At 39.8% G+C, this 27,005-nt stretch overlaps 1 protein-coding gene and 1 long non-coding RNA gene across 2 annotated transcripts; one reads left to right on the plus strand and one right to left on the minus strand.

The window, feature by feature from the left end:
• The first annotated feature begins 1,406 nt into the window (after positions 1-1,406).
• On the plus strand, positions 1,407-4,789 carry c3ar1 (C3a anaphylatoxin chemotactic receptor). Its single transcript, XM_060896479.1, has 3 exons — positions 1,407-1,536; positions 2,171-2,223; positions 2,763-4,789. Exon 3 carries the CDS (start codon positions 2,780-2,782, stop codon positions 3,815-3,817), a length of 1,038 nt encoding a protein of 345 aa, XP_060752462.1. The 5' UTR covers positions 1,407-1,536; positions 2,171-2,223; positions 2,763-2,779; the 3' UTR covers positions 3,818-4,789.
• A 5,306-nt stretch (positions 4,790-10,095) lies between these two features.
• On the minus strand, positions 10,096-11,942 carry LOC132862871 (uncharacterized). Its single transcript, XR_009650075.1, has 3 exons — positions 11,876-11,942; positions 11,093-11,217; positions 10,096-10,213 (listed from the first exon to the last, which is right to left on the minus strand). It is a non-coding gene; the product is annotated as an uncharacterized LOC132862871 (long non-coding RNA).
• Between the last annotated feature and the right edge of the window lie 15,063 nt (positions 11,943-27,005).

Below are 27,005 nucleotides of genomic sequence, written 5' to 3' on the forward strand. Positions count from 1 at the left end.
CTCATAGTTCTTGAAAATTGATTTGAACATTCATGAAGTTCTGGCTGCAGTAACTATTGTTTTAAGCTTACTTCTTAATCTAATAAATACAGCCATATATTAGTAATATCTTCGAAGTACGTCTTAGGGATCAAGTAAGTCAAAAGTGTTTGGTTTTTTTGAATGATTTTGAAGAATTACCTTTTAAACTGTGGAGCTTTGTGTACAATAATCAAAGCAGGTTGGCAGCATTAAACTAAAAATTAGTATGTATGCTGAACATACACACTTTAGAGTGGCTGTTTGAGTAACCGTAGCATCAGTGCAAACCTTTTTCTTAACGGGATTTTTGTTTTGTTTTACAAACTTCTGTGTAAACTCTTTAGAAATCCTCAGACCAGCCCATTCGATACTAATAACAATGCTATAGGTCAGGGGCCGGCAAGGGGTCACTCACTCATCCCGGCGTTCACTAAATTCCAGGGGTTTCGTTACCACGATGTAAAGTGGGCGTGTTTCCGGAGATCTTGGAAAAACGCCCTCTTTCAAAAAAAACCCCAGCATACTATGAAGGACAAAACAGTCATACAGCAGGGCTGCCAATTTTTGAGTTCAGTTTAGATTGAGATTTTTGGGGGCGTGGCTTTGGTTATGGGGCGTGGCTTACGGAGGGGCGTGGCTTGATGTGGAAAAATACAAACAAAATCCTTGCATTAGCAGGAGTGTAATAAGTATATATTGATTGTCAAAGTATTTGGTATCTGTACAAAATTTCTTGGGAGATTTACATTACGTTTAATTTAAACTGAATGCGTGAGAGTTGGCAGCCTTGTTTGTATTGTTTTTTTTATGATAAAGTTATGTTAAAATAACTGCTCAGTGCTGCAAAACAAACAACTCTGCTAATGCTAACTTAATCCTATATAAACTATATAACACATAGGCCTATTGGTTACTAGTCTAAACTGGACGGAGACACGGAGCGCCCTGTAACTCACTGACCTGCCTGCGTTCACAATCCACACGGTGCAGATGGGAGGGAGAACGGCTGATTACACAGTTTATGGGAATAAATTGTGTACATATTTCCCTCACAATTGTCACAAAAAACACTACACCGTCTCTCTGCGCGTTGCTTTGCGAGACCATGCGGCGCGATTTGTTATTCCTCACTGCTGCACGAGTCTGCGTGAGAATATGGGGGTGTGGCGTGAGAGCGTGAGATTGGGGTCAATTGCGTGAGTCTCACGCCGAATGCGTGAGAGTCGGCAGCCTTGCATACATGTAGATTTATTCTTAAAAAAATAAAAATAAATAAACAACCAAAAACTACGGTTAGGGTTAGGTTATAAAATAGGCCACGCCTACTCGATGACGCAATATGTTACGCTGTTCTGAAATCCCTTGAAAATAAGCGCATCCCAGAAGCAGACGACATTTTTGGTTCGCTGCAGCCGGCAAGTTAAAATATTGACGTCATGAATACGAAGAGGACTCAATTAGACATTGAACATTTTATTTGAAAGTAACCTTCGTCTCAGCGTCTTTTTTGTTAAGGTTAGTTCAAACTGTTCAAAATATTTTTGTTTGCTTGCAGAAATAAAATTTCACAGTTCATTGACTTCATAAATAAACACACTACAGTTTTTTTCTATACTTTCCATACAGGTAAAAAACGATATATGCAGTTTTATCTTCATTATAGATGTCTAAAGGGTTTTGTGGCTCCCATATGGCTCCCATGTGGCTCTTTGAGTGTTTAAGGTTCCCGGGCCCTGGTATACAGTACATACTGTAGATAGTCACTGAGATCACATTTTTACCCCTTTCTTATGTTTGGTGTGAATATTAACTATAGCTCGACCTTGTATCTGCATGATTTTCTGAATTCTCACGATTCTGTAATGAAATTCAATAGACAAATAGATTAACTATTACACATACATATATAAATGTAGCATTATTTTTTTTTAGATGTTTGTGTATAATATATATTTGACATTTGTATTATAACAAAACATTTTCATGTCCATTGGTTCAGCTGCAGCATTCATTTGCCTCAGTGGGTTCTTGACTTCCTGTGGTAAAGACCTCAGATGTTAAGATTGTGCGGCTGATTGCATCAAATGTTTGTGAAAGCTTTTCCTGCAGCTTTTTTTTTCTTTTCTTCTTCTTCTTTTTTAACTTGCAGCCAGAATTAGAATTTCGACTTGGTTTCAGCAGCTTGACAAGGTATCAGCAAGGGTAAGTCACTTCTACTGTCTGAAAGGGTAAAAACCTGAGTGATTTAAATGTAAAGTACTATTTGAACGTATGTTTGGTTTGTTCTTTAGGGTGTCGTTTAATATAATCATAATTTAACATGGATGGGAAGAAGGAAAATGAGCCTTTCACATGTATGGATAAACAGTACTGAGGTTTCATATGTGGTTAATCGCAGATCTTCGTTTATCCTTCAAATGAAAGCACAGATAACACAAAACTTTGAGAACGTTTTTAAAAGTCATGATTGTGATATTTAAACATCCTTTGAATTCAGAGCATTGAAGCGTTCTACAGAGAACCAAAATATTTGACTAATGAATTTGGGAGGCTTGGGGTAAATATTTTATTTTGTACACATGAATTTAAAAATAATAACCCTTTAAACTCCAAGGATCATATTTGGAAAAATTTTAATATCATGAATTCAGTGGTGTTTAAAAACCATTTAAAGCTTAATCAAGAAATCTAATATTTAAATATTTCTCTTTTGCTTCTATACTTCCCCAACAATGGAACAGTGAAACTAGAAAACAACATGAATGACTCCTTGAACGATGACTATTCATATGAAGATTACCCTTATAACAGTGCTGGTTTGTCTGAAACATCAAGGAAATCAATTGAAGTAGCATCGCTTGTGTTCTACTGCCTAACATGCTTCCTTGGAGTTCCTGGAAATGCCCTTGTAGTATGGATTGCAGGAGTGAAGATGAAGAGGACCATTAACACCATCTGGTTTCTGAACCTGGCCATCGCTGACCTCCTGTGCTGCCTGTCCATACCTTTTACCGTGGCTGTAATCCTTCTAAATCATAACTGGCCTTATGGAGACGCTATGTGCAAAGTCCTACCCACGATCATTGTCATCAACATGTTTGCCAGCGTCTTTACCCTGAACCTCATCAGCCTGGATCGCTTTATCCAGGTTGTTAAACCAGTTTGGGCTCAGAACAACCGTACGATCAGGTTAGCATGGATATGCTGTGCTTTGGCATGGGCACTGGCCATACTCCTCAGCCTGCCGAATCTAATCCTTCGAGAAACGTTCACATCCTCTAACATAACCATCTGCATGTTCAGGAACAGAAATACTACAAATACAGATGATTATTTCAGCATCGACACAGATGTCTCTTACAGTGCGCTAACCATGGCCCGGTTTGTTCTAGGCTTCCTTATACCACTCCTGTCCATTGTGTTTTGCTATACCGGTATCACCCGGAAGGTTATGAGCAGCCACTTTCGTGCAGGAAGAGCATTTCGTATCATGTTGGCTGTCGTGGTGGCATTTTTTATCTCCTGGTTTCCCTACCATGTGGTGGGTCTGTTAGACATTTATGGTGGGACACATGAAGCCATACTGGCTAGTGAACTTGATCCCCTGGTCATCTCGTTCGCATATGCCAACAGCTGCATGAACCCAATATTCTATGTGTTTGTGGGGCAGGACTTTAAAGAGAAAGTCAAACTCTCGCTGAGACGGGTCTTCGAGAAGGCGTTTAGCGAAGATAACACGATGAGTTCCAAAGGACAGCAGTCGCACTGCACCGACTCCTCAAATGCCCAGCTGTGACAGTGACATGGAGCATATTTTTACTTCATGTTTGTGTAGTGTGTAATATCTTTAGTAATAAAAGGAAAACTACCCTGATTGATTTGCACAACAATCCGTATAATTAACCCAATCGGTAATGACATGATAATCAGAGCTCACTTTCATCTTTCACTAGTCTCTTTATACGACTACTATTGATTGTAGTGCCAAAAGGGATTAATCCCTTGTTTTTACCCAAAGAGAGTGATGCAGTGGCACTTTAATCCTTTACCTTTATCCTTTTCTTTTCAATTGATAGATAATTCATTATTTTACTATTTTTGTAGTCGAGGAAAAGTATTCCTATAGTTTAAACATGGTAGGAATAAATGTAATTAAAGTTTATTATAAATATATTTACATTTGTTAATGTATACTGTATGGATAAACATTTTTTTGTGATGTTAGACAACATTGTTTAATGGTTTTCCATTATAATTTCATTTATAATACTATTAATTAAATAGACATCAGATTTATCAGGTTCACATTGATTCTTCTATTGGTCTGACAGAGTCATGTATTCACGTGAATGTCTCGGGTTTGAAATTAGGTGTACTTTTAGGATGCATTCCTTTGACATGAATGGTTGCATTGAGCAGAAAGGATTCCAGGATGTTAATGTTATGTTAATGACGTGACATCCGATCTGCATTCTTGGACAGTTTGTCAGATTCGGGGACTTTGAGTCTTTAATTGTTCTTGAGTATTGGATATGCACTGTTTCAGTTTGCAGTCTGAGTCAACATGACTCAGTTTAATAGTGTCATTAAAAATGGTGGGTGTTTTTTGTGTGTCTTCTAGTTATTTCTAGCATGCAGGCACAGACACCTTGAAGTATAAAGTCTGAAAGTAAGCTCTCTTGAATTCTTAGAAATGTAAACAAAGCATTGTTATATAGTCAGTTATGAAGTGTATAATATACTATAATAAATTTCTGAAATAACAAAACATGTTGTACGACTATTTGTGTGATACACTACAATATTCTAGACAAACCAATTCCAACTAAAAATGAGGCAGCATTGTGAAGTTCTCAAATATGTGGGACAACCGACAGTAATTGAACTATGCTGTGGCCCTTTATGACGCTAAAAAAACCTTTTGTCCTATATAGTACAGAAAACTATTTTTGTTCTTTTATTAGGTTTAGAAATAGCAATGACTTGCTATGGCATGGTTCACTGTGACTTGCAGCTTACCAGAGGAAATCACTCTTATCTGTTAAAGTGTTAAAACACCTTTAAACAGCGACTAACACGACGACATGTCCGATGTTAGACATCGTTAAGCAGAGACTAAAACAACACGAGCCAAGGTCAGAGGCTAGGTTTTAAATTTTCATTTGAGAGATTTCAAGAATCATGTCTAGGACTTTAAATGGATAGAAATTAGCATGAAATTTACAAGAAATAACTAAAGACTTTTAAACTGTGAAGCTTTGTGTTCAATAATCAAAGCAGGTTAGCAGCAATAAACCAACTAAACCATACCACAGGTTCAGCTGCAGCATTATTTTGCCTCACTGGTTTCTTGGCTTCCTTTACTTAAACACCTAACTTCTAAAAAGCTTGTGTGGCCAATTGTGTCAACAGTTAAAGCTTTTTGTATAGACTGCTATTTTCCTTCTTCTTTCCTTTGCAACTCGTAGTCAGAATTTGATTTGAATGTGAATTATTTGATTTGAATTGTGATTATTTTGATGTTTGTCAGTCACATAATAATTTTAAACACAAGCGCTTTAAAAAAAAAAAAAAAAGTTCATCTGTGGACTTGATTATTTCAGCTGACCGAGAGAAAGATCGAATTTATATCCTGCATCTTATATTCTGGCTCATTTATATTCTACGGCCGGTCAGATTTGACTGAAGGTTTGGAACAAACTACCAAAATGTCAGCATTATTACTTTGGATCAGCATGTCACAGATGATGTGTGGGATGTTTTTTTCTTTAATTATTTCTGTGTCAAGAAATAATTTCTGCGTGACTAGCAGTTCCATTTCTGCGAATTCCTGATTTGCGAAACAATGTGCTGTAGCAGAACTGGCTGTATGCCAGAGCATATTAAATCTCGTGCATAATAAGGAACTTTTCTTTTCTATATAAGAGAATGTGGCTAACCTTGCAAGATGATGATGATGATGATTATACAATACAATACGTTTCCAACACAACCTTAATTACAGACCACCTCACTATAGGTTTTATATATTAATATTTCATCACATTAACTTAAAGAAATAAAGTAATTACTGCGTTCACACTGATATGTGCCTCAGGTTATGTATAATATTGTTATACATGCTTGCATGTGTATATAATATTGCATAATGTTTGCAAAGTCCTAGTCCAGTGTGTGTCTAAACCTTGTGCATGCAAAAGTATAGGTTGCAGTGCATCTTATTTCAAACTTTAATAATCGTAACAGATTAAACAAGAGGAAAAAGAAATGTCAAAATGTCTTGATGCTTTGTGCAAGGCTAATGTCCTACTTGTGTTCTGTGTATTATCCACTGGGTGGCACCAAAACACAAATATAAACCTGAATTATTATTGCTGTGTCAAACATTTGTGCAGGTTGAATGTTGTTTCTGTTTTTAATACATTTCTATTTATTTGATGCTTCATAAAGGCACAAATTCATAGCTGATTCTTAAGTGTAAAAGTTTCTTACCCATACTGACCAAGTTCCTGTTTCTAGTGCACTGTGAAACCTTCTGAAACACTTTCCACAAAACAGAAGCTTCAGTTTTGCTGAAGAGGCTTCTTAGCAACTAATTTACTGTCCCTATTCCTTTTTTTTTCCCACTGGTTTCTAAAAAGTCACATGTTCTAGTTTGCAAACTTTCCCCCCCCTGTTTGTGAGGACTATTTTAAAGAACAATGCTTACAAAACCAAAGTTCAAGCACATTGATCTTGATCTTATGGAAGTAGAGCATGCAGATAGAGTGTAGTGCGTAAACTGAGGATAATATAGCATGTACATGGTAGCAGAAGTAATTTACCATTTGGAAGGCAAGCTGTAAACAGAATCCTAGCGGTATCTGCGCTGAAGATATTAATGAAGAACTCGAGCATTCATCTTCGCTAAGTGCTTTATCCTCATCAGGTTTGTGATGGATCTGGAGGCTATCCTGGAAACACAGGTGCAAAGCAGGAAAACTCCCTAAATGGGATGCTAGTCCATTGTAAGGCATTATGCATGTACACATTCACATAGGGACAAATTAGCATAGACAATACTCCACAAGCCTTTTGGGGAAATAGGAAAAAAACAGAACCCAGAGGAAACCTGTACATGGGAGTGTGTGAGAAACAAGAAACAGATACTGACCTGAGCTCAGGATTGAACCTGGGATCATTAGAGCTGATAGTCTAGTTGTGTGTGTGTGTGTGTGTGTGTGTGTGTGTGTGTGTGTGTGTGTGTGTGTGTGTGTGTGTGTGTGTGTGTGTGTGTGTGTGTGTGTGTGTGTGTGTGTGTGTGTGTGTGTGTGTGTGTGTGCGCGTGTGCGTGTGCGTGTGTGTGTGTGTGTGTGTGCCGTTTAGTGTAAGTAAGAAGACACATAATATGCATGTTTTGACAACTTGTATTTTATTTCTCGCTCTAATCATTCCTATTACTGGTTAGGATTCAGTGGAGAGAGAGAAAGGAAGAAACTAAACACAGGAAACTAAAAACACTGCCATTATGCATTGTAAAGACACAGTGTAACGAAAGTTTGTGAACCCTTCGAGTATTTCTATATTTCTACACAAATATGACCTAAAACATCATCCGATTTTCACAGAGGTCCTAAAAGTAAACAAAGTGAATGCAAATGAGCCAAAAATAATATACTTATAATTATTGAGAAAAATGTTCCAGCATTACATATCTGCGACTTGCAAAACGACAGTATGTGAACCTTTGCTTTCAGTATCTGATGTGAACCCTTCTGATCTGTTGATCAGTCCTGCATGTCGGCTCGGAAGAAATTTATCCCATCCCTCTGTACCGAAGGGCTTCAAGACAGGGATTTTGGTGTGTTTCCTCAGAGGAACTACTTGATTCAGTTCATAACACAATTTTTCTTTTGGATTAAAGTAAGTCAGGGATTTGACTTCATTCTTTTGTAGACAGACTTGGGTGCTTGTCGTCGTTGTCTTGTTGTATGAACCATTTTCCCTTGAGATTCAGTTTATGGACAGATGTCTTGCCTTTTTCCTTCAGAAATCATTGTTCTATCAATGATGACAAGCTGTCCTGGACCAGATGCAGCAATACAGGCCCAAAGCATGATACCACCACCACCATGTTTCACAGCTGGTATAAGGTTATTATGTATTTAGGAATTCAGTATTTGTCTTTCTAAAAAAAATAATGCCTCATATTTAAACCAAAAGGTTATATTTTGATCTCATTCATCCACAAACTATTTTTCCACTAGTCCCCTGTCCATATGATGTTTAGCAAACTTCATAGGCAGCAATGTTCTTTTTGGAGAGTAGTGGCTTTCTCCTTTCAAAGTAAAAGTAAAAAAGGAAAGAGGCCTTTAGTTGCTTAGAAGTTACCCTTGGTTCCTTTCTGACCCAACAGACTATGTAGTCTTGCTTTTGGAGTGATATTTGTTGGGTGAGTAATTCTCGGGAGTGTACCAATGGTCTTAAATTTTCTCCATTTGTACAGAATCTGGGAGGCACGGTGGCTTAGTGGTTAGCACGTTCGCCTCACACCTCCAGGGTCAGGGTTCGATTCCCACCTCCACCTTGTGTGTGTGGAGTTTGCATGTTCTCCCCGTGCCTCTGGGGTTTCCTCCGGGTACTCCCGGTCCAAAGACATGTATGGTAAGTTGATTGGCATCTCTGGAAAATTGTCCGTAGTGTGTGATTGTGTGAGTGAATGAGAGTGTGTGTGTGTGTGCCCTGTGATGGGTTGGCACTCCGTCCAGGGTGTATCCTGCCTTGATGCCCAATGACGCCTGAGATAGGCACAGGCTCCCTGTGACCCGAGGTAGTTCGGATAAGCGGTAGAAAATGAATGAATGAATGTACAGAATCTGTCTGATTTATAGATTTGTAGAGTCTAATCTCTTTACAGATGGTTTTGTAACCTTTTCCAGCCAGATGAGCAACAATAACTCTTTCTGAAGTCCTCAGAAATCTTACTTTGCCATGATCCACTTCCACAAATGCGTTGTGAACATCAGATTTTGATATATCTATGTCCTTTAAATAAAACAGGGTGCTTACAGACACCTGATTGTCATCCCATTGATTGAAAACAGATAAACTCTAATACTAATCCTAGAGGTTCACCTACTTTTGCCACTCACATATATCTAATATTGGAATCTAAATAAAAGAATTACCATGTATAATATATTTTTTATTTGATTAAGTTCACTTTGCTTGTAGAACTTCTGATGAGGGAAAATCTGATGGTGTTTTGAGTCATATTTATGCAGAGAAATAGAACTTCCTAAAGGGTTCGTAAGCTTCCGAGCGACACTGTATAATAAGTATAAACATTTGTCTGGCTCTATGTAATTACATACACATTATAACAGCTTCACCTTAACATTAGCTGTGGTAGTTTCTACGAACAACGTGTCTACAAGTATTTGTTTACATTTTGAATGAAACATACAGTACTGAGCCCTGTGACAGTGATCGAGGAATCATTGCGGTTGGACGTAGAGCTCCAAATTTGGATAAAATGCCCAGCTTTCTTGAACTTTCTCACAAAAGTGATAGTAGCTGGTGTTTTTTGAAAGTGCTCTTTATTTATTTTTATAACATGGCATCTGTCAGTCAAAGATAGCAATACAAAGCTACTAGACTTTCAGTTATGTCACTTCACAGGCCATTCGTGTTTCAATAAATGGTCCAGGGTCTCCATGAAAGAACGCAATCTCGTGACCAGCATGCTCTCTAAATACAGTAAATCGCACATATTATCCAGAGTGACTTACATTTTTATTTCAGTTTATACACCTGAGCAATTGAGGGTTAAGGGCCTTGCTCAGGGGCCCTGCAGTGGCAACTTGGTGGATCTGGGATTCAAACCAATGACATTCAGATCAGTAGTCAAACGCCTTCACCACTGAGCTACCACATCCACCCGCATATAACCCCTCCAACAAAGCACATAAGCACACAATATAGATTTAGGCTTATGGTATATTTTATAAAACATTAAGTGGGAAATAAAAAAGCAAACATTAACTGAACTGAATTGAACTGAATGCACATATGATAGGAAAGGAATCAAGTGTTCTATCCTCAATCCTCAAAATAAAAAAGGCCTCAATCCTTTTTCATTTCCGCTGCATCCTTGTTTTCATTCATGCCTTGGCTCCGAATGAGCAGCTTCTGGATCCACTCGTTCTTTAACCTGTGGAGAGTCAGAAACTTAGTGTTCTGTGCCACAAGCATTGTCAATATTAGCTGAATATCTCTGGGGGGTTCAAAAAGTTGTATAACATTATAGCATATAAGAAAATGTATTTGGATATGCAATATTTATAAGGTGTTTGCTTCCTTTATTTAGAATAAGTAACAAAATGGCCATATCAAATTGTATATGATATTACAGTCTGAACTGTGGAAAATTAAAAGAGGAATTTAGCCATTGGTGGCACGACCTATTACGCTAGTTTGGTTGCCTCGTATCTCTGGGGTTGGGGGTTTCATTCCTGCCTCTGCCAAATGTTCATGGAGTTTGTATGCTTCAGGGATTCTCTTGGTTCTCAAAGACATGCATTGTAGGCTAACTGGCGGCTACTAGCGAGCTAGCTTGTTTACATTCGTCTATAAAAACAGTGGCCTAATGTTTAATTACGTCATTCCATCATGATTTCTCAGAAGCGATCACATCATGTCAGTGGAAGTTGAGAAAGTTCAACTTATGAAGCTGACCAACTGGTGCTATAAATAAAATGGAACCACTAAAGAAGATACTGAAAATCTTTATCCAAAAAAAAAAAAAAAAAAATCTAAATCTAATCGTCCCTTTCCATCTTCCCTAGTGGTCTTAACCATGTATTCCTTCACTGCACATATGGCTCCCTGACTCCGAGTCAATTTTTCACAATAATCTCCAATTTTGATTTAATAGACAGGGGTTTTCTTGGTAATCACCCCTGCCAGACAATAATAAGCCCTAAAAAGTCCCAGTGACAGAAACAAAGAATCTGGTTTTGATAAAGAAGCATTTCTCCCAAAGGAAAGTCATTTACGCTGAGCCGGTGCTGGATGTGGCAGGCGTACGTACTTTGATAAAGCGCTCCTCTTCATTCTGGCTTCTTCTTTCCCAGTCATCTGATGGTGTCGCTCTATCTTCTGCTCCCAAAATTTCTTTAGCTTTTGTTTGTCATGAATCTGGGCCAAATTCATCGCCTGCACGGATGGGAGCAAAATAGTTTAGGGTGATTGATAGACACAGGAAGGCTTAAACCCTGCTGTAATGCTATGACTTGGAGCTTTAGTATCGAGCCGCCACAGTGCCTTGGGAGCTGCTTTGGCCTTTTACTAGTGGTGTGTAATAAAATCAGCAAAATAAAGACCAGTATAATAATGTGTACTACTCTACTTCATTAAGCATGTGAGGCAGATTCATTCTTTCCAATAAAACCCACAAGTATACATTAAAGTATTAATGCTTTTATTTTGAGGAATTAATAAATTCAGTAATCTTTAGCACACAAGAAAATAACAAGACATTTACGTTCGATGTATAAACAGATTAGTTAACCGATTCAGTGACTCAGCGGATCTACGTACTCTTAATAAAGTGTTCAGTGATTGCATGCTTGTTTGTTAACCTTATTGTAAAATCTCACTGTCACTGGCAATTCTTTTAACAGCTGCTTTTGACAATCTGATCTCACAAATCTGATCTTTTACTGGCTGCGATTCCTGTATAAACGGTTCTCTACGGCCGGATTTGATCGAAAAAGCTTCCAGTCCACTGACACACACGTTAACCGCTGAGCTACGACTGCCAATACAACCGTTTAGCGTTAATAAAACCTTACTGATAAGACATGGCACTTACCTCTGTGCTAATCCTCGCCTGGGACCGAGAGCACTGATGCAAGGCAGAGTCCAGATAGAACCCAATATAGTATTTGGCACTGAAGACAAAAAAAAAGAAAAAAAGAGATGACACACAGGGATCTTGAGCATCGGGTGGATCTGTGCAGCGCCCGTGCTTGTTCATGTGTGTCTATCCAACCACACGGGTCACAGACAGACAGCATTTTGAAGCAGTCACAATACAATAATGCCAAGCCGTACCCCAGCAAAGGCAGGGGCACGAGCGTCCAAGCAGAACGGCAGAGTTGCCAAACAGGCCGTGCCACAGAACATCTCATGATGACAGGAGGATTAAACACAACATGGTTGGTCCCTTTAGGCTTTCAGACGAATCTCTCTCTATCTCTCTCTTTCTCTCTCTCTCTCTCTCTCTCTTTTTCTCTTTGCCTTTAAACACTGTGTATTCTCAATATGTTTTTCTCTTGCTGTTAAGAGTATACTTAAATGGAAAGTACTGAGAAATGAGAAATGATCCTTAATTGAAAGTACAGATTCTTCAAACCTTAAAACTATTTAAGCCTTAAAAAGTAAAAATGATGTAAAAATTGGTGTAAAAACGGAACTTTTTAATACTAGTTGAAAGCTGTTAGATTATATATGTGTCTGTTTTTTTTTACCTGAAAACTTCTAATGAATTAAACAAAATTATTACGTATATTGGGGGGCACAGTGGCTTAGTGGTTAGCACGTTCGCCTCACACCTCCAGGGTTGGGGGTTCGATTCCCGTGTCCGCCTTGTGTGTGTGGAGTTTTCATGTTCTCCCCATGCCTCGGGGGTTTCCTCTGGGTACTCCGGTTTCCTCCCCCGGTCCAAAGACATGCATGGTAGGTTGATTGGCATCTCTGGGAAATTGTCCGTAGTGTGTGATTGCGTGAGTGAATGAGAGTGTGTGTGTGCCCTGCGATGGGTTGGCACTCCGTCCAGGGTGTATCCTGCCTTGATGCCCGATGACGCCTGAGATAGGCACAGGCTCCCTGTGACCCGAGGTAGTTCGGATAAGCGGTAGAAAATGAGTGAGTGAGAATATTACGTATATTCTGTAAATAAGCAACATTTTTCATTTAGCTAGCACTGGACTTGCTTCTTAACCAGGTGAGGTTAGCTGGCATAAGTTAATTAGCATAACCACGAATTAGCAAAGAAAACGGGCTAGTTTAGTGAGTCGGTTAACGTTAATGTTTACCTGAGCTTGCTGCATCGCTAGAGCCTTCTGTAGATGCCATAATTGCTCGATTTATACGAGTCCTTGCTTTCAGCAGCAGATTTTAATCACCTATTTTACTTTAAAATCAGAAAATGAAATTAAGTGCTGCAGTCGAGTGGTTTATCCATGTTTAAAAATACATGGATAGCTAAAGGGCTAAAAACACTGAGTAGCACTTGAACATCACCACAGATGATTTGCACGATCCTTGATTTTTTTTTTTTTGTGCATGTAAACTACTTTAAAGGTTTTTTACATGTAAATATATTCATGTAAGAGTACAATCCTTTAATTTCAGTACGATTCGAGTAAAGTGTAAACATTCCAAAATAATGGTTAACAATAAGTATAATTAATAAATATACCAAGGATTTTCCATCTCTGCTGAAGTCACAGAATAAACAAATACACAACACTGTCATGTGTGTGACACTATTACAAACTCTGAATATTGATCCCAGGCCGCAGTCAGGCCAAGAGGAAGAAATTTGTAACCTCTGAAGCCTTGTTTCGAACATCTGTGTGTGTGTGTGTGTGTGTGTGTGTGTGTGAGAGAGAGAGAGAGGGAGAGCAGTTTCAGAGCCAAAAACAGATTCAAAATAGAAACTGAAAAGATTCACATCTTTAAAAATATTGAACGGGACTTTTCTCCTTTTGCACCTTAAAATTTGCCTAAAGTTTACTCATCCTAAAAAAAAATGACCATACAGCAATCATCTAAATTAATTTATTACTTTCTTTTTTAACTTTAGCAGCCTTAAAGTGTTGTACCACAGGACAGGTTAAGAACAAGTTAAGCACATAATACTTTTTATCCTTTTATAGTTACATTGAATGTTGTTGGACATGTTAGTTCCTGGTATTATTTACATTATAGTAGCTATAAAGTGCTGTTTTTTTTTTCTGTGTCTGTTTTGGCTGAATAAAAGTTATTTTGGTGGGAAATAATACAGGTAGATGTTTAACCATCATGCAGAGAATGGCATCAGAGGGCTTGTAACTCCAGATTTCAATGGCCAAGTGTCAGGTATCAGAAACAAATGATTTTAGAAGCAAAAAAAGATAGAAAGAAAGACAAATGTAAATAATAATAATAATAATAATAATAATAGTGAATACCAGGGGACTCAGGGCACAAGGTAGGGGACATACTGAACCTGCTTTCAAGGAAATTCCCGAAGCACTTACGATATGAATCAAAGAGAAAACTTGTGTGTGTGGAGTTTGCATGTTCTCCCCGTGCCTCGGGGGTTTCCTCCCCCGGTCCAAAGACATGCATGGTAGGTTGATTGGCATCCCTGGAAAATTGTACGTAGTGTGTGATTGCGTGAGTGAATGAGTGTGTGTGTGTGTGCCCTGCGATGGGTTGGCATCCGTCCAGCGTCACAGGCTCCCCGTGACCCGAGGTAGTTCGGATAAACGGTAGAAAATGAATGAATAATAACCTGAATCATTTTTAAACTCAGTCAATTTCTTCACAAAATCTGAACAGACAAATGTGTATTTGGATGTCCATAAAATCTAAAAAAAACCCCACAAGAACCAAAATGAGGAGTGTTTTTGCCCGTACAGCCTGGTCCTATATTTTTAGCTTTTAATACCAGCTAATACCAGTGATTATGTTTTAATACATTTGGCACACTACGGTGCTTGTCTGATACCCTTCTGATAATGTCACATCCTATTCTGACTCACATTCATTGATTGCAGCGTTTTCTCTCTTAGCCCACACGATCCTGGCAGACGGACTAGATGTGATCAAACTGGAGGAGTCAGCTGTGATATTTACACATTCGCACTCATCTGTGTTTCATCGTAGTCCCGGAGCGATCATAGTCACCCAGAAGGCACGACAAAACTGTGGTTTGATGTGTGATAGTCAGCTGCCTGAGTGGATTTGGAGGAAATTCTCCTGGGTGTGAGATACAGAAGCCAGGGACAATCTGCTAGTGTGTGTATATATATATACTGTATATCATTCTTTCTGCTGGGGCTAATAATCCTGCCTATCAGGATTCACAATTGCTCTTTCGAGTGCTGGTTTTCATCTTCTTCTTCTCCTTCATCAAGCATGAGCAACCAATGTGTCACTGCAGGTGCTGTAAACAGAGATGGTAAGCAGGCTGCAGGACTTGTGGACTTGACCAAAAGGTTGCCTCTCATACACACCATACACACCAAACACACCAAACACACCATACACACCAAACACACCAAACGCGCCAAATTCCCTGTCTGTAGCTTCTCTGAAAGGTAACACCATGTTTGATGACAGCAACTGCAAACTTTCCTTGTGCTAAATCCAAAGGAATGTTGGCTGATTTGAACACTTCGCAGGCCAAGATGAATATCGACCTGTCTCACGCCGTCTCACATCGCCAACGCCAACTGATGCAAGTGAGAATGAAGTACCCATTAATCATTGCACCACTCATGAATACAGCGCCAGTCTGTCTGTGATACGTAGAGCTCAGAGACTAATCAGGCCACTGCGCTGTTGAATTCTCTGTTCTGATTGGTCGGAAGGTGTTGATTCATCACCCTGATAGATAGATAGATAGATAGATAGATAGATAGATAGATAGATAGATAGATAGATAGATAGATAGATACATGGATAGATAGATAGATAGATAGATAGATAGATAGATAGATAGATAGATAGATAGATAGATAGATACATGGATAGATAGATAGATAGATAGATAGATAGATAGATAGATAGATACATGGATAGATAGATAGATAGATAGATAGATAGATAGATAGATAGATAGATGGATAGACAGATAGATAGATAGATAGATAGATAGATAGATAGATAGATAGATAGATAGATAGATAGATACATGGATAAATAGATAGATAGATAGATAGATAGATAGATAGATAGATAGATAGATAGATAGATAGATGGATGGATGGATGGATGGATGGATGGATGGATAGATAGATAGATAGATAGATACATGGATAGATAGATAGATAGATAGATGGATGGATGGATGGATGGATGGATGGATGGATGGATAGATAGATAGATAGATAGATAGATAGATAGATAGATAGATAGATAGATAGATAGATAGATAGATAGATAGACAGACAGACAGACAGACAGATAGACAGACAGATAGATAGATAGATAGATAGATAGATAGATAGATAGATAGATAGATAGATAGATAGATAGACAGATAGATAGATAGATAGATAGACAGACAGACAGACAGACAGACAGACTAGTCTAATGATCTTTTATCATTTCTATAGGAACAACTATAGATGTATGGATGGACAGACAGACAGATAGGTGGACAGACAGATAGGTGGACAGATAGATAGATACTTCATACACATCTTCAGGATTTTATGTTGTTCCATGGTAACGTCAACATGTTTCATAATTTTATTTGTCACGTACACAGTTATATAAATAATAAAGCATATAAATAACTCCATTAAAGCAATAATAAGAAATAATTTGGAGTGTATTATCTTCACACCAGAGAAGAAAAAGGAGGCCATTAGAGAAATTGCACAATTATAAATTATAACAGGAATTAAAATGTTTCATAGACTTTCCACAAATATAGCCATGATGCCTAAAACATATGATGTAACACTTCTGTATGAAGTGTTAACACATCACACCACCCCACTGTTGATTATTTTCCTCCAGCAGGTCGTCCTGTATGAATTTTGCTCTCCTGTTACGCCACAGCGTTTTCCGACGAGAACATTTTTTTATTAGGTACATAAACACAGTTGCGTTTTATTCCTTCATTATTATGCCACATCACAAACAACTTAATGGTTTGTTTTCCCAAAAATGACTGAAGAGAAGTTTGTATTCGACCCACAGGCTTAATTCATCATCACCAAATGGCTCTGAGAGAAACATGATGAGAAAAAGAAAAGAAACCCGGGAAAAAAGAACAAAAACAAGAGGGAACAAAGAAAAGATTAGCAGGAATAAAATCAGGCTAGATTACTCACTCACTCTCTCACTCATCTTCTACCGCTTATCCGAACTACCTCGGGTCTCGGGGAGCCTGTGCCTATCTCAGGCGTCATCAGGCATCAAGGCAGGATACACCCTGGACGGAGTGCCAACCCATCGCAGGGCACACACACACACACTCTCATTCACTCACGCAATCACACACTACGGACAATTTTCCAGAGATGCCAATCAACATACCATGCATGTCTTTGGACCGGGGGAGGAAACCAGAGTACCCGGAGGAAACCCCCGAGGCACGGGGAGAACATGTAAACTCCACACACACAAGGTGGAGGTGGGAATCAAACCCCGACCCTGGAGGTGTGAGGCGAACGTGCTAACCACTAAGCCACCGTGCCCCCCAGGGTAGATTAATAGCGTGTAAACATTTTATTTTTCTTTTAGAGCTTTATTTTTTTAAATCCAACCAATAACCCGGTAACAACTGACAGAATGAATAGCTTAAAAAAGACAAACTCAATAATAAACTATGAATGTTTACATAAACCCATGTTCACAGATCCTGTATTCAACAAATTTGTCATTAGATTCATGTTCTTCATGAAACAAAATGACTTTCTTTCCCTGTAACACCCTTACTACTGTTTGTAGATAAGTATGGTTCCTGTCATGTTTTTTTTTTTCCTCATGATGTCTCAGGGGTTTTTTTTCTTGCTACTGTCACGTCTGGTTTCCTCAACAGAGATCTAACTCCACTTCGTCCAGGGTGTATCCTGCCTTGATGCCCGATGACGCCTGAGATAGGCACAGGCTCCCCGTGACCCGAGGTAGTTCGGATAAGCGGTAGAAAATGAGTGAGAGAGAGTGAGAGAGAGATCTAACTCCAGGTCCTGTGTTTTTTTTCCTATGTAGATGCTTGGGCCCCTAATGCTTGCTTGCCTTGCATGTCTTGTAGCTGCTACTCTATTGTGAACTAAAGAGCAGGACTGTTAATGAAAAGCACAAAGCCAACTCAAACTGTCAGACCCCAATCAGTGGGAGAAGGATGATGTAAGGATGAGAGAAACGGGGGGTTGTTGTCTATCTCAAAAAGGTGATCCTGAGTGTCTGCAGGGTCAGAACTGATCGCTTTAATCAGCAAGGACTGATAGTATCCTAAGCAAGAATAGAACTGGAAAAACCTTCACTAGAAAAGAACCAGTAGAGACGTAAAATCCTTAGAGACGTGTGAGGATGAATCTTGGGTGAGATCATGGGAATACATCCCTTAACTTTCTACAAGGAAACCTGGTATGTTATATTACTATAGTGTCGAAATCTAATTACATTGGATTTTTTTTTGTTTTCTGAACACAAGGGGGCAGCGTTGAGCTCCGCCTGTTTTCACTGCACCATGTCTAAAGATGGAGATGAGTGCATACATTTAACTGGGCTGAGATTTTCCATCTAATGATCTGACTTTGCTCTCACGTTGCTTTGTTAAATGACTTCTGCTTCTTCAAGATTATGCCACATGTCTAGTTTTTTTCACATGTTTAATCTGTCCTGAAAGATATGCTTATGAAACTTAAACATTCGAGCTGATCTTTTTTAAACTTCATTCATCAATATATTTTTATATTTTTACTGGTTTCCAATATTACCCATAATGCAGTTTAACTACATGTGCAGTGCAGCAGCGCTTCATTCGATCATCTCATCTCATCTTCTGGAAGGTTGCTAACTAACCAAACCGGAACGTTTTGCTCTAATTATGATTTACTTAGCACTAACTTAACGTTCTTAACTAACTTGATGCCCGATGACGCCTGAGATCAGGCTCCCCGTGGCACAGGCTCCCCGTGACCCGAGGTAGTTCGGATAAGCGGTAGAAAATGAGTGAGAGAGTAAACATGTGTTTACATTTTTCAGTTTCTCTGATTCTGACCAATATGTAGGTCAGGAAGTTCATTCATTCATTCATTCATTTTCTACCGCTTATCCGAACTACCTCGGGTCACGGGGAGCCTGTGCCTATCTCAGGCGTCATCGGGCATCAAGGCAGGATACACCCTGGACGGAGTGCCAACCCATCACAGGGCACACACACACACACGCTCTCATTCACTCACGCAATCACACACTACAGAAAATTTTCCAGAGATGCCAATCAACCTACCATGCATGTCTTTGTACCGGGGGAGGAAACCGGAGTACCCGGAGGAAACCCCCGAGGCACGGGGAGAACATGCAAACTCCACACACACAAGGCGGAGGCAGGAATCGAACCCCCAACCCTGGAGGTGTTAACCACTAAGCCACCGTGCCCCTCTTGTCTGGACCACTGACTGTTAATTAATGTTGCCAGATGTAGATGATGTGATGTAGTGATTATGATCGATTTACATAAGGTGAAGGAATGACAAGTTAGATATTCCAATCAGCCTATGATGCATGTCTCAGGACTGGGGAAGGTCCAGTACCTGGAAAAAAAAAATTTAAACACATGCAGATGGGGCGGGAATTGAACCCTCACTCCTAGATATGCAAGGCAAGTATGCTAACCACTAGCCCAAGATTTGTATTATCAGCTCTTTAAAGGTTTGATGGTCTGACATTTCTTTAACCCGAGTTTACAGTAGGGAGCTCGGACAGGGTTGATGCACATGTTAATACAACTGAGAAGGTCCTAATTTCTCATTTACCGTAGTTAATGGACACATTTGTCATCCATAAATAAAAGCAGAGCATGTTTGATGTTGAAGCTGGAAAACGATCATTTACTGGGAAGCGTGAGAGAAAACCTCACGTTTATCATCAGTCCATTATTTATTCGACACATGCGTTTCCAAAGGCAATTTATCGAAATAGTTTTTACTGACAAAAATGTCATCCGCTCCTTGTCTCTCTCTTCTGCCTCCTCCCTTTCTCTCACACTCACTGCTTCTTCTCTCGCTCTCTCTCTCTCTCTCTCTTTCACACTCGCTCATTTCCTTTCTTCTGCATTCTTCTTCTTTTCTCACCCACCCAATCTGTCTCTCCATCATCTGCACTCTTCTCTCTCTCTCTCTCTCTCTCCTTCCCCTTTCAGCCATGCTCCTTCCCTCACTCACCCTATCTTTCTCACCAATCTCTCCAACCTTTCTACTTCTCGTTCTCACACCTTTATCTTTCTCAACTCTCTCATCCTTCCTTCCTTCTTTCACCCTGCTTTATCTCAGTCTCTGTCCCACCCATTTTCTTTCTTTTGCTATCATGCTCATTTTCACTCTCGCTAGATCGCTATGTTTTGCCATCTTCTCTACTTTGTCTTTCTCCTTCTCTTCCTGTCTCACCTTCGACGTTTTCTACCTCACTCTCTCGCCGTTCCCTTTCTCCTCTTTCACCCAAGCTGTCCCTTCTTCTTTCCACTGGCCTGTCTTTCTCCTTCCCTCGCTGTCTCACCATCCTCTCTTCCTCCCTTGTCGTCTCAGTCTCTTTCACACTCATTTTCTCACCCCTTTTCTCAACCCATCTTTGTTATATTCCTTCCTATTTTCTCTCTCGAAACATTTTAGACCTCTTCTCCTGCTGTTTTCCACTTGTCTTTTTGTCTCACCGCCTTCTCTTCCTGTCTCTCATCCACAGTCACACACTCCACATCCACACACACTCCCTCTCCTTTTCTCTATACGTCTATAGATTTCTGTCATTTTCTCTTTTGTTCCTCCTCACTTATTCCTCCTGTTTTGTCGTGGAAGACGAGTCACTCTGCCTGTGCACTTTTGGCTCTGCAGCTTTGTCTCACACTCGTCTACCTCCCAGCAGAGATGCACCAAGGGCATCCGCGCGCCTCCTTACTGGCATGCGCTCTCTCATTTACATTGAATGTGCAACATAACTCCTTAATCTCCTTCGGCATGCCGCAGAGCTGCTGTCCATCCACCCCCTAGATGGCAGTGTTACATTTCCTCTCGTCCTGAACTGATTACTCGAACAAAAAACCTGCACACTTCACTTTATCGTCCCTTCAAAGAGCGCAGCAGCAGGTTTGTGCATGTGATGCCCTGCGCTTCCTTCGTGCTTCCTCATAAATGCTGATCACTGCCGTTTCCTGACAACAGCAGGGCCACATTAACGGCGGGTTCTCTCCCTCCGTCTCTACACTCCTCCAGGGAAGGACTTTTTTTTTCCCCCCAGGAGTGTTTTTTTTTTCTTAGCCAAATAGTCAAGACACCAAATATGCTGACAGATGCCTTGTGCATCTCCCAGCGCGACTGGAGCAGTGGTGTGCTTGGAAATGATGGCAGGAGAGCATTGACAGCTTCATGGCTCTAACAGAAAGAGCATGACTTCCCTCAGGATGCGTTCTCCTGAGAACATTTCCAGCTTTACAGCAGCATCTACTTTACTGAAACCCTACACAGGCGTTTCAGACGTTTAAACAAGAAAATCCAGTGCAGCACACATTATATAGCAGAAACAGCTAGACCATTAAATATAGCTGGTATCCATATTTATTTTGTTTAAGTTTAAAAAATATGATTTTCTAAGACATAAAAAGTTTATATGCGAGATTAATCTTTGAGTCAACGGGCTAACATTTTCATTGCTAGCAAGCTAGCAAACTGACGTGTGTTAGCATAACTCTTCTTTATTAAGGCTTTTCTGTTACAGTAAAAACAGATTTCAATCTGCTTTCTTCTTCTTTTTTTCTTTTTCCTGGTCCTCCTGATATTCATTTTCTTCTTCCCCATCTTCTTTTACCTCCTCCTCTCCCTCCTCCTTCTCCTCTTTCTTCTTCTTCTTCTTCTTCTTCTTCTTCTTCTTCTTCTACTTCTTCTTCTTCTTTTTCCTGGTCCTCCTGCTCTTTTTCTTCCTCATATTTTTCCTTCTCCTCCTCTTCCTCCTCTTTCTTCTTCCTTCTCCTCACATACACCTTCTTCCCTATCTTTTTCCCTCTCCTTCTCTCTTTCCCCCTCCTCGTATTTCTTCTTCCCTGTCTTCTTTTTCCTCCTCCTCTCCCTCCTCCTTCTCCTCCTCTTTCTTCTTCTTCTTCTTCTTCTTCTTCTTCTTTTTCCTGGTCCTCCTGCTCTCCATCTTCTTCCTCATCTTTTTTCCTTCTCCTCCTCTTCCTCCTCTTTGTACTTCTTCTTCCTTCTCCTCACATACTCCTTCTTCCCTATCTTCTTTTTCTTTCTCCTCCTCTCTTTCCCCCTCCTCCTATTTCATCATCATCATCATCATCATCATCATCATCTTCTTCTTCTTCTTTCTTTCTTTCTTTCTTTCTCCTTCTCCTCTTTTATTTTTTCTTATTTTTTTTTCAGCAACTGCAATAAAAATTTTGTAGATATTTTTTCACTATTTGTTCTTCTCAGGAATCAGGACACTAAAACATAGAGAAGAGCAATACTGAGTTCTGGGACAAATGCGATGTTTGTCTTCTTGACAGCTGTTGTATTCATAACCGAATATGTTCTTAGTTCAAACTGATGTGTAAAGTCATCAGCAAAGAGAAAATAAAACAGCAGAAGGTGTATCTGTATCTACTAGATTAGATAACAATCCTGCTGCAGTTTCCTTCTTTCCCACAGATGCCTCAGCGCAGAAATAAAATCAGTGATATAATACTACTGGAATATTGAGCCCTGTGGTTATTATGCCATAAAATTTTCAGACCATTTCACTTTTAGTGGTAAGCTGTTGTTCCAGAAAAAAAATCCTTTTCGTTTGTGATGCTATCTGGTGCTCACTGGTGCAGAGAAATCAGTCTCAGCTGAGATGATGCCGTCATACGAGGCTGAAGGATTGATCAAATTTAGGCGCGCTGAGGCAGAGAAGAGAGCTGGATGATGTGCAATGACCTGGGACTCGGACAAGGAGTTAATGATGGTCGAGCTCCATCGATTCCCAGGCCCAGAGAGAGAGAGAGAGAGAGAATCCATAGACATTTAGCATATGTTAATCTCTCGCTTTCTCTCTCAGAGCACACGCTCTACTCATGCACAGTGTGCAAGCTTATTATCGACAGTTTGCTCATGCATCAGGGGCATTTCAGATTCATGAGGAGAGACTCAGAGAGTGGAGAGCTGAGATTTGTCAGGTTTGTACAGGATTTTCTGCCCAGTGTGCTGACAGCAACGTGAAGTTTAAACCCACTTCCAAGTGGCTCAACTCAATCCCACGTCTGGTGAAGTCTTGATTATAGAACTTTCAGAGTTTGTGTGTATGTGTGTGTGTGTGTGTGTATGTGTGTGTGTGTGTGTGTGTGTGTGTGTGTGTGTGTGTTTATGTGTGTGTATGTGTGTGTGTGTGTGTGTATGTGTGTGTGTGTGTGTGTATGTGTGTGTATGTATTTGTGTGTGTGTATGTGTGTGTGTGTATGTGTGTGTGTATGTGTGTGTGTCTGTGTGTATGTGTATGTGTGTGTATGTGTGTGTGGGTGTATGTGTGTGTGTATGTATGTGTGTGTGTATGTGTGCGTGTGTGTGTGTGTGTGTTTGACTATATATGCTGTTTGAATTTTTACAAATACACACATTTAACAGGTATGTAATCATGAGAGAACGTATTTCATTTACTTTAAAAAATACCGTATTTATTTCAGAGGAACATTTGGAATATTACGTATTAAAAAGATGGAATACAATAAATACTTTTTCAGGGTGCGTAGGAATGTTTTTATACCCTTATGGGCATCAAAAAGACAATGAAGACAATCTGACTGCTGGTCCACAACGAAAACAACTCACTCTATAAAAAATCCAGTAAGACGAATGCAGTAACTGAGTAAACAAGTAAAATAATGTTTTCTTTTTCTTTAAATGTTAGATTTCAGTAATTAGCTGCATTATTCATGAGCTCTATAATGAATCCTCATAAGGGCTTTAAGGCTTTAAAGCGATCGTTTATATAGTCTATATAATCTTTTTTTCTTCTCCAAGACATCACCTGGAGTACTTAACAAGTGTGTGTCTCGTACCTGCTTCTAAACAAGACAAAGGTGTGTGTGATTTGTTTTCATTGCTTCACTGTTCTGTTTGTTGTTTTATTGTTTTATACACATTTCGATTTCACCTGCTGTTATTTTCCCTAACAGCGCCCCAAACAACACCCTTACTGAGGTTTATGTTCCCTTCCGCAACCTGTGATCACTTCACGACTGTCTCTTTCCAGAACCTTCTAGACTGACCGTCCCTCAGTGTTGGTATGAACGTCCAACCTCGATCCGGACAGAATCCATCACTGTCTTAAAAAATATATCTAAAGTCCCATTGTCACAGTTGACAGAAATACGAATTGTTGACAAACAATTTCTTGAAAACAGTTGACAAAAATAGGAATAAATAGGAATAATCTTATTATTATTATTATGTTAAATCGCCAAATCTTGAAAACACATTATAAGGAAAATAACCAAATAAAATACATTCATAATTTGATATGTTTTGACATGTTTTTATGAAAAGTGGGCGGAAACTGGGCTTGATCCAAGAATTGTGGGATTGATTTTATTTTTATGTGTTGTAAATGTATGTGATTTATAGGGTACGTTTACCTAGCATACATTCTATCTATCTATCTATCTATCTATCTATCTATCTATCTATCTATCTATCTATCTATCTAGCCAGCTAGCTAGCTATCTAGCTAGCTATATCTGTCTATTGTGCCTATTGATTGTTAGATTAGGTTACTTATGAATATTACTTCTTAAAGATAATATTGTGTTCATTTAAATTCGAAAAGTATAATAAACCTGTTTTATGAATAAAGGAAAATCCAAATGGACTCCAAGAAGTGGAACACATACCCGGATCGTAAACCAAAGCACAAACTCTGACACCGTCTTGTGGAGTGATGTTAGATGGAAAGTGGTGTGTTTCCCACATTTCGAAGCCTGACCAGAGGTCTTGAAATGAGTGTGAATAATTGGGCCGACTGCAACAGTGTGTAAAGGAGCAGTGCCACTGTAACGAGCCCTCGGTTAGGGTGCTTGATTAAGAAATCCTCTGAGAAGCAGGAGAAGGAAAGAAAACCCGGTCGGCGCCTGCCTGCCTGATTCATGGACTTACATTGCAGTTTAATGAAGTTGCTGTAGTCTGTGGTGCTAAGGAAGTAACACTAGCAGCCTAGAGGGGATCAAGGTGCATTCGGCCTGCGTGTAATCCCGGGGAAGAAGGGAGAGCATGATGATAGGGAAAGGGAGGACAGGGAGGAGTGATGAATCGCAGGATCAGTCCTCTCCTGCTGGAGTAATCACTCCTCGACTCTGACCTAAACCCTCCGCCTCCCATCCATTCGCCCTAGCGTCAATCCCACAAGCCCACACGGAGCTGTCTCCCACCGAGCTGACTCAATAACTCAGTTTTTCTCTCTGTTGCTCTCTCCCTCTCTTTCTCACTTCTCTGTTTTCATTTGCTACACCCCTGTGGGTTCTTCAGCTCATCCAAGATCTTCCTGAGCCCTGTATTTGTCTTCTATCGTAATTATTGTAGTAGAAAGAACACAATTTTTTGCACATACTGTACATTCAGCCATCATAATGCAGCATGTGGTTTAAAAAAACAAATACATTTTTTAGGATTAATAATTGATAATAGCTCAATATAGGGGGGCACGGTGGCTTAGTGGTTAGCACGTTCGCCTCACACCTCCAGGGTCGGGGTTCGATTCCCGCCTCCACCTTGTGTGTGTGGAGTTTGCATGTTCTCCCCGTGCCTCGGGGGTTTCCTCCGGGTACTCTGGTTTCCTCCCCCGGTCCAAAGACATGCATGGTAGGTTGATTGGCATCTCTGGAAAAATTGTCCCTAGTGTGTGATTGTGTGAGTGAATGAGAGTGTGTGTGCCCTGCGATGGGTTGGCACTCCGTCCAGGGTGTATCCTGCCTTGATGCCCGATGACGCCTGAGATAGGCACAGGCTCCCCGTGACCCGAGGTAGTTCGGATAAGCGGTAGAAGATGAATGAATGAATGAATAGCTCAATATGTGTTGCCTAATGTTATGTTATTTATAACATTTTTGTCGCTTGCAAGACGACAGTTAAATGTTCCTTCGGTTTTTGACTTTCTATGTACACATGGGTATTGATTACACACATACACACAGAGTAATTGTAAAAGATAAACACTTTGGAAATTAAAGGTATACCACATGCTTCTTCCTATAGGTAAAGTGTAGATATTAAAGCTACAAAAGACTAATGGTACAAACAGCCACAAGATTTATACCTCTATTTCTACCTAAGATGTTCACACAATCAAAAAATTGGTAAAATCTTATTAACAACCATGATCAAAAGTTACAGCTTCAAATCTAGTTTCAGTTACCAAGTCCAAGTCTTTGTAAAAACCTTAGATAGAAATGTTATAGTAGTTTCACTCAGATCAATTTCACTTTTGAGGTCTGGACTGTTGTTTGCATATTACATTCATTGGACCTCAGGGATAATTCACTGCTTGCGACAGGACGATGAGTATGTTTGGAGCACACACTTCATCTCCTGCTCTATTAATCAAGTTGTCATTTGCCCAATGCGAGCTGCCTTTTGGGTAATGATGAGACTTATTGCCCTGAAATTGTCACTGGCTTTGGGCTGAAACGTTACGCATCCCAATCCAGAGGCAATCAGGTTCCCGTTGGCTCTGTTAACCCTGCTCTTGGCAGTGTGTTCAGGGTCAGGACTCTCGGCCTGTTAAGATAAGCCTAGAACATAATTGGTGTTTGGGGTTCTTTATAGGACTTTTACCACTCACAGCTCGTATATAGCTGCTGCTCCGGAGTTTGGCAGCGGTGTGGAAACCAGATGGCCTGGGAAGTATCTGCGGGGTCTGCGCTATTGACACTCCACCCAACAGATAAGCAGAGAAGCCTCTGATGTAGGAATGAACAGACAGGAAGGAAGGACGCTGCATGGCACCAGCATAGATCAAGAAAGTTGAAAGTGAGAATGAGA

Source organism: Tachysurus vachellii, chromosome 20, assembly GCF_030014155.1.
Source record: "Tachysurus vachellii isolate PV-2020 chromosome 20, HZAU_Pvac_v1, whole genome shotgun sequence".
NCBI lineage: Eukaryota > Metazoa > Chordata > Actinopteri > Siluriformes > Bagridae > Tachysurus > Tachysurus vachellii.